Source organism: Asparagus officinalis, chromosome 4 (genome assembly GCF_001876935.1).
Source record: "Asparagus officinalis chromosome 4, Aspof.V1, whole genome shotgun sequence".
Classification (NCBI taxonomy): Eukaryota; Viridiplantae; Streptophyta; class Magnoliopsida; order Asparagales; family Asparagaceae; genus Asparagus; species Asparagus officinalis.
In genome coordinates, this window is record NC_033797.1 from 18,775,013 (window position 1) to 18,783,720 (window position 8,708).

At 35.4% G+C, this 8,708-nt stretch overlaps 1 protein-coding gene across 1 annotated transcript; it reads right to left on the reverse strand.

The window, feature by feature from the left end:
• LOC109838287 (E3 ubiquitin-protein ligase PUB23-like) lies at positions 7,378-8,490 on the reverse strand. The gene has a single exon (XM_020406742.1). It carries the CDS (start codon positions 8,479-8,481, stop codon positions 7,378-7,380), a length of 1,104 nt encoding a protein of 367 aa, XP_020262331.1. The 5' UTR covers positions 8,482-8,490.

Here is an 8,708-nt window from a genome sequence, read left to right on the forward strand (position 1 = left end):
AAACGCAGCTCCAAAAGCTGCAAACGCAGCTCAGATTCGGCCGCCAACGCAGCTCTTAAATCGTACAAACGCAGCTTCCAAATTGCTGTAAACGCAGCTCAGATCCGCTGCCAAACGCAGCTCTTAAATCACTGCAAATGAGCTTCCAAACGCTGCGTCCGAGCTTCCAGATGCTGCGTTCAAGCTTTTAGGCATTGCGTTTGGACACAGAATCCATGCCAGAACACGGGCCTGCATTTGACTCGTTCAAACACGAGCTGAACGGTTTCAAAACCGTTTTCCACGATCTGAGGGGATCACAACTCCACTCAGGAGTGATTTAAGGGGCGGTTACATCCCATTAGCCCTACTTAGGAGCGAATTAAGGAGGTGGTTACACCCCTTAATCCCCTATAAATAACTAAGAAATCAACTTAGTTCGGGGCTGGATCTTTCGGGCGGTCTGTTGGAACTTCTTGGCAGCGAAAAGAGGATCCTTCATCCTTCGGTTGGAGCTTTGGAGATCTGCAACAAGATCTTCTTCATCCTTGGCTTATAACCGACTTTCGGTTAAATCAACTCTTTCATAGAGTTTCAAACTCGTTCAGAGTTCTCCACAACGTCAAATCGTGAGGAGAAGACCACGTTCCAGTAAAACAAGACGTCGGATCGATACTTGGCTTATTAACCGAATCATTTTCGGTTCAAACAACTCTTTTTATCAGAGTTTGTTATTCGTTCTGAACTACAATATTCGTCAAGAATTATCAGCAAGATCAAACCGTTGTTCCAGTGAGTATAGATATTCGGATCGTCAACGAGAAGCAAACTCGACGCGAACATTCGAGGGAGGCATCTCATCGCCACCGTGAAGAACCTAGAATTAAACAAAGGAGAGAATCCAGATCATTCTCTTCTCTTTTGTAATCAGGAATTCAAATTGTAATCGAGAGTAGAGAGAATTGTAATCATTCTTTTTCTAAACAGTTAGAGAGAATAAAGTCAAACGCAATTCTTTTATTCATTTTCTTATTACAAAATTTTCCCACAAACAGTTACAACTCACAAAATCACTCAAATATAATCCTAACCAAAACTCTCAACTCCCTCACAATATCTACCTCTCAAAGTACTCAAAACAATGCTAATTCTCTTCTTAAGAAACCCTAAAAAATGTATTTTTATTTATAACAAAAGACAATCCCAAACATGGTGGGATTCTGAAAACGAGTCTGCCACACCCGGGTGTGGCACGCACCACACCCCTGAAAACAAGATAGATTCTATCACATCTGGGTGTGGCAGACACCACACCTCTGACAACAGGGGCAGATTCTGCCACACCTGAGTGCACACACACACACACACACACACACACATATATATATATATATATATATATATATATGGAGAAAGAATAAAATTCTTTGAACTCTTATCATCAGTCTTGATTTTAAAGGTTGTTCTTTAAAAGTTAGAACAAAGGCTAATTTTAGAAAACCCCATTCAAATATGGGGTTTGTCTAGGAAAAACCCCCTCAATTTTGGGATGTAGTAAATAACCTCATCAACTTTCAAAATATGACTTATTCCTCTCAAATTTTCTCACTTAACACCCTAAACTAATAAAATTAAATTTAAAGGAACATATAATTTAAAATGATCATACTATTCCTAAGACATTAAAAATTTTACCATGATGTTTCTTTTTAACTTTTTTTGTTTAAGAATACCTTTTATTTTATTTTCCCCCTCTTCTTCTTTTTCCTTCGTCTTTGATCACTGCTAGATTCACGTGCAAATACAATTTTTCTCTTTCTTTTTTGAAATGCTAAACTTCTTTTATTTTGTTATTTATTCATGCTTTTAATGGTTTAAACAATTGGAACTTTTAAATTTTTTTAAAGATTACTTTCTTAATCAAAACCCATCGAATTTAAGTTTAATAATTTGATTGGGTTGGTGTTTTGAACTCACATGAGTTTTTTTAATGAAGGGTATTTTAGTCATTGCATGTTTTGAATTAACGATATTTTGGGGGTTATTTGAAAAAACTATAATGATAAAGGGAGTTTTGTGAGACATCCCATAATTGTGGAGGTTTAGTCGTATTTCGAACGTTAAGAGGGGTTATCTACAACACCTTCAAAATTGACAGGGGGTTTCCTAAAATTTAAATAATTCAGAAGGTTTTCCGAGACAAGGCCAACAGTTGAGAGTTTTTTTTTTTTTTAAATTAACCCTTAAACCAATACCAAGTACGATTTCTCCAACAAGAATAGTGCTTTTTCCATACCATGCTAGATTGGATGAATTTTTGTATAATTTGTTTTTTAAAATCAAGTCCAATATATCTTCTGAGGAATTATTGATTCCTGAATAAATGCTAAAAAATTGCCCCTTAATTTATCTCAACATACAGAAAAATATCAACGGATAGATTTTCTGGTCAAAGATAAATATATGACAACATATTAGAGTTTTATTAAAAGATGAAAAACTTCCAGAATATATTGCAGATTTTAGATGAATTATTTATGTAAAAGGTGCAGGCTAAATCCTCCACCACTTGCTCAAAAAGAAAAGGTGCAAGTGATGACAGCACTATCTATCTTCTTTCTAAAAGGAATTGAACGTTTTGTTCATGCAGGAAGAAAACAATTAAAACAGTGAAGACGTTCATCACAAAATATTTTTTCTCCATCAGGAAAATTAACATAAAGTAGCTTGTCTATTCCCTAAAATTTTGTAGGTGCCAGAAAATAAATAAACAAAATTTGTCATGGATAAAGGAGAAAATTCCTTCAGAACACAATTGTTGACCACCCCAATCCAACTGTCTTAATCCTCTCTTACCTTTTCCCCTTTTGGTAGGACGAGAAAAATAGGATTTCAAATACTCTGATGTATTTAAAACGGTATTTAACTATGCTAACAGCATTTGCTAATAGAGGAGTTCATTTCCTTAATCTCAATTAATTGTTTATGTTCTAATAAACAGTAGTCATATTTATCTTTGATAAATACGGGAAATTATGATAATAATTGCACGGGTGATCAAGTTTCAAATTATCCCTCATGTCCATCTTCAGTGATACTTGTCATCGATCCTTAAACTATTTTACCAGTACTTAACACCTTAGAATTTTATAAAAGATGGAGTTATATCTGCAATTAATATTTATATCCTTCTCAAATTGTAAATTAGATGTTAAGTGCATGATAAAAACTAGTTGAATAGTGGTAAGTTCTACAGAATGTATACGTACATGAGGAGCATACGTATCTGTAATTTACCCTAATTATCATGTTTATAAGGAACCACGTAGACGAAATTTTCAGCTTGTGGAGGTGAGCTCTTAGCAAACTCTACTTGCATTATGTAGACGTTTACTTGCTCTATGATGAAGTCCTGATTATGTGGCTACCCAAGGCGCGACGATATGGTGGGCTCTGCTAGTTTTGGTCGAGTCACGAGGAAAAGTTCAGCTGCGACGTCGGACTCTATGATATTGTTCAGTCAAAGGCACGAGGTGCAGTGTCGATCTCCTCTCTCCGGCACTAACAAAGGATGCGTTTCATGATAAATGCAAAAAAAGAGACAACTAGTCGCCTGGATCAAGTTGGTAAGAGGATTAAATGTAAGAAAAATAAATCTCTTTTATAATTTTTTCTTAATTTGATTTTTTAGAACAATGGTGATTATGTGGTAATTAATTAAGTTATTCTATATTTTATTGTTATACTTTCATAAAATTACGATAATAGAAAACCAGACTTTACAAAAATGAAAATACAATACTTGTATCAGAAACTTGAATTAGCAAATTAATCTCTTCAAGTAAGATTTTTATTTCCCTTTGTGGTTTTATATTAAAAGAAACAAAAAAACAAAACATGAATTAGAAAAATAAAAAGTGACAACAAATAACTAAAGCGTAACTACAAGCCAAACTAGCTATCCAAGTTTTCTATAATCAAAATTTACATAAAAGTTACCGCGTATTTGACAAAGTTAGCTAAGAACTAGCTACCAAACTAGCTACCAAAGGAGAAAACTCCAGTATTCAAAGAAAGAAAAGGACCAAAAGGGCAACACTAAGGCACGCAGGATCAACCAATTAGCTACAATCACGTTTTGAATTGCATTTATGGAGAATTTCGTGGTCCATGCTAATTATGTCCCATTGAGTGGCTCTAAATGGCACTACTGATCGAGCTTCACGCTGACCACTCCTCCTTTGTACATTTGGAGTTGGGCCCACTTAACACTGACTATGAAAAAGGGAACCTTCTCACTTAATACCGATGAAAGTCAGATCCAGCTCTATGTATCAAATATTCAGCCCACTTGCAGCCTAGAGCCCATGTTATACGCATGATCCCTTGCATTATCCTCTGCCTCCTCAGTTATTGGAAAGTCAGTTGTCTGCCATGTTAGGGTCTTAGTACAATTGTGTCGTGAAAACCATTCAACGTACTGTTTTCACGTTGACAATATATGGCTTTTTTATTAGAAAGAATCCTTCAATCAATATATTCATTCAAAGCACTGTTTGTTTTAATTCTGAATAAAACTCTCAAGCCTTTATCACTACTTTGAAACACCGCTTTATTTGGTACGCGGGAATAAGTGAAAACGGAATGTAATTCTAACTATTTATTCATGCGTATCAAACACGATGTATTTTTAGATGCTAGAATTGCTATTCCTACTTCTTATCACTTCCCACTTTATGTGGGAATCGTCATTCCCAACCATTTAGCAAGGAATTGATATTCTCACTTAAGTGGGAACAAAATGATCAAATAATTTCCGATTATACCATTCTTAAAAGATACGAATAGATGTAAGTTCCCATATAAAAAATTATTTCTATAGAAATAATATCATTAGCTGCTCGTTCAAATATACAAATAGATGTAAAATATTAAAATATTATTCTTTGTTTGACTTTGCTATAGTTCCATCGAGTCTGCAGTAGGAAAAAAAATATCGTCCTCGCCTTGACGCTACTTGGTTAGGTAACCATTAGTTCTTTTTAAAATATGTATGTGTGGCTAATCTTTACCTAATCTTTACAGCAATTTTTTATCTATTAGAAATTAGGTTAGCATATATTTTATCTTTGGATGTATGATTTGAAGTTCTATTGAAGCATATATGCCTAATCTTTTCAGTAATTTTTTCAAAGCACTCACAAGAAGAAATAATGTGCTTAATTGATGAGATTGGAACTTTATATTTTGATTAGAGGTTAACATGTTTTCTATTCCTTCAAACTTTCTAGGTTAACATGTTTTCTATTCCTAATCAATTTTTTGAAAGTTAAAGGTGCATTTAAAATTTCATAGAAATTTTATATACAAACTAAAAGTTAACTTGTTTTTTTTACAATTCCTTCAAAATTTAGTGTTTTCTTCTGATCTCTCTCTTCATGCATGCACATGGAATGCAATCATAAATCATATAGCATGCATATGAAATTCAGTCTATTGTATATGTTTCTGTACATTGATGCTAGTAGCTTTAGCTGCTCGTATAAGTAATAGACATGTAGCATTAGAAGTTAGAAATGTGAAATTATAATTATTTAATTAGTAAGCCAAAAGTCCAAAATTGTTTCTGATCGGTGTACCAAAATATAACTATCAACTGAAAAAATTATTTCTATAAGAAAAAATATCATTTCTATAAAACTTATATTTCTAAAAAAATGAATTATTTAGTTATTTTTAAAATATTTTTATGTTTTTAAAATTCTGTGTTTTTGTAAGGGCATTATAAAACTAAATTTTATTCTTAATTGTGAACAAATAATACCAAATATAGAAATGAGAACAAAGTTGTCATTCCCGTTTTATTCTCTAGTTAAATGCGGCCAAACATAAGAATAAGAATGCGCATTCCATTCCCACATCTATTCCATTCTATTCCTACATTCTTTTTATTCTCACTTGACTCCATTTCTGTGTACCAAACGAGGCGTATAAGAGTTAAACATTTATATTCTAACGAAAGCAAAATTCCAATAACTACTATTGTGATGCTTTATTATTTTTATTCGAACAGACTTAAAAACAGCCAGAGAAATGAGATGATGGGATTTGTCTCTGGACACAGGGAAGAGCAGGTTAACAATCGCACAAATATTTGAAAACAATGAGGGAGATGTATGAGCTAGATTGTATCTAATAAACAATTTGAAATTTATGTTCAAAGTTAAATATATGTATAGTCTTTCAGAGCGACACTAATCCAATAAAAGTAGCTTACTTACTATTTTCTATGAATTATTATTATTTAATATTTTCAAAATAAAAAATATAATTATGTTACAAACCTTTTGACCATAATTTCTTAGTTTCTCCGAGAAAAAGATTTATAAAAAGGGAACAAGCACCGATGTATGACATATATATGCGATAGCTGTAGCAATCTCCGGAATAAATCAACCAATTTTATTAGAATCTTACCTCTTCATAAGTACTTAGCGATAGGAATTCGGTGTCAAAGCCATTAGTATAAGTAACTAAAGATGCTCCTTATCTAGCAATATTAGTTTACAATTGACAAGCGCACTCCGTACTGTATACAGACAAAAACAGAACTAAAAAAATAACAGCTTAAAAAAATACATATTCAATTGCCTAGACTCCTAGCATCTCGCAACTCACGTTAGTTCGAGTGCCAAGAAATCAATTATTTATAAGCGCTCATCCATTGTTTTCTTTTTTCTTTTAATGTAAAGGTATCTGTTGTTACAGAGGCTTTCATGAAATAATTAAAACAAATCTCACATTAAAACAAGATTTCAGAACTTCAAAAAAAAAAAAAAAAAAGAAAGCTCGGACCACGATTTGGCCGGCCAAAACATTCTCATACATAGTTAAGTGCTTTTTATATATTTATCTTAAAAACAAATAAAACTAATTTATGTCTGTATATTAATCTAGAAATTCGTTTATTCAACAGAAAAAAATAGAACGATAGATAGGAAAATTATATCCCACAATCTGCTAATCTCTTAATTAATTAAAGCTATTATTTTTTGGGAAAAATTATTTACGCTTAGTTATAGGTTCTATTTCTATTGAGCAAATTACACAAGCACAATTTAATAATCATTTGAAAACTGGGATTAGGAAACAATAATTATAAAAAGAAAAAAAAGGAAGGTCAAAGATATTCAATAACAGTAAAAGGAAAAGAAACTCAATCCTAATTCTGTATATATTTCTTCTCTGTGTGATCATGATTTCACGCTAATTAACAAACCACTGATTTATCATCTCCTCCTCCTACAGTCATTAATCTCTAAACAAGCTGACATGGATACAGAGCTCGCAGCTGAGGAGACAAACAGACCGAACTCCTCCAAACCCTAGAATGCATCCTCAGAATCTCCCTCCCCATCTCCTTCGCTTCAGCTTCGCCACTGCTCCCACCTGCATCATCTCCTGGACCACCGCTGCCGTCGCTGAGTACCTAGCCACCGACCACAGAACCCTAACTGCCCTCTCATTCCCCGTGGCCGATACCCTCAGTATCGATCTCGACACCGCCGCAATCCCCGCCGCATGCTTTACAATCTCGGCTCTCCCTTCAGCGCAAGAGCTCAGTTTGTCCAACACAACGAGAGCCATCTCGTTAACTCTCCTCTCGTTCTCGCAATCGATCAGGATCTCGATCAGCACGTGCACTGCGCCTGAGCGAGACGCTTTGATCCGGTTCCGTCCCCACGAACAGACACCTATTAGGGTTTCGAGGGCCGATTTTGTCGCCTTGATCGAGATTTTGTCTCGAAGCATCTTCACTACTCCGAGGAAGAGATCTTCTCGCACCGCCATTAATCGAGCTGGTGAAATCACTTGGACTATCGATTTTAATAGAATCAAGGCGTTGGTTCTTGATGTATGGTTCGATTGATTCAATATCTTGGTTAACGAGTCGATGAGGTCGTCGAATCTTGAGACAAGATCGATGAGCGCTTGATCGGAGATCTGAAGCTTGCTTAGAATTTCGAGCGCTTCATTAACTGAATCGTCACAACCGTTATTATTACCGCTAATGCTGACAACAGAAGCCAAGAACTCGACTGCTTCTGAGTTTTCGATGCAGGATCTATTTATCTCGCTCTCTGACGCTATCGACTTAAGCTGTTGTAAACAGCTCAGCTGAAATTGCGTCGAAGACCGAGCTTTGTCGACGATCCTGGCAATGTGGGCCCGGTCGATTGGCTGTCGAGGTGTCGGGACCCGCTCGACTGCGTTGGCGACGCACCAAGCTTGGATTAGTCGCCGGAGGGTGTGGTTCGGTGTCAGATCCCGGCTTGAAAGCAACTGGTTGGTGACCGGACAGGTGTCGTGCTTTCCGGCGAATATCCATTGCTGGATGCTGCTGCGGTCGTAGGTGATACCGGTTGAAAGGGTCACCGGATCTTTCATTATCTGGTATGAGATCGGGCAAAGGAAATAGGACGGGATCTCAAGCTCAGCCATTGATTAATGAAGAAGTTTGGATAATTTTAATGGCATTTCGGTGAAGGGATGGGGGTTTTATAGTGAGGAGGTCAACGCGGCACGTGAGGATTCGAGAGGGCACCGCCAATGAGAAATAAGGGCTTTGACTTAATTAATTAATTTGAGCCTTTGAAATTTCTTTAACGGGAATAATTAATCTATTGTTTTGTTGGATTAATTAATATTCACTGCATCGGGTCATTGGT

Bases quoted from the DNA above. Each gene is read 5' to 3' on its own strand.
- LOC109838287 (XM_020406742.1), bottom strand. From the start codon at position 8,481: ATGGCTGAGCTTGAGATCCCGTCCTATTTCCTTTGCCCGATCTCATAC.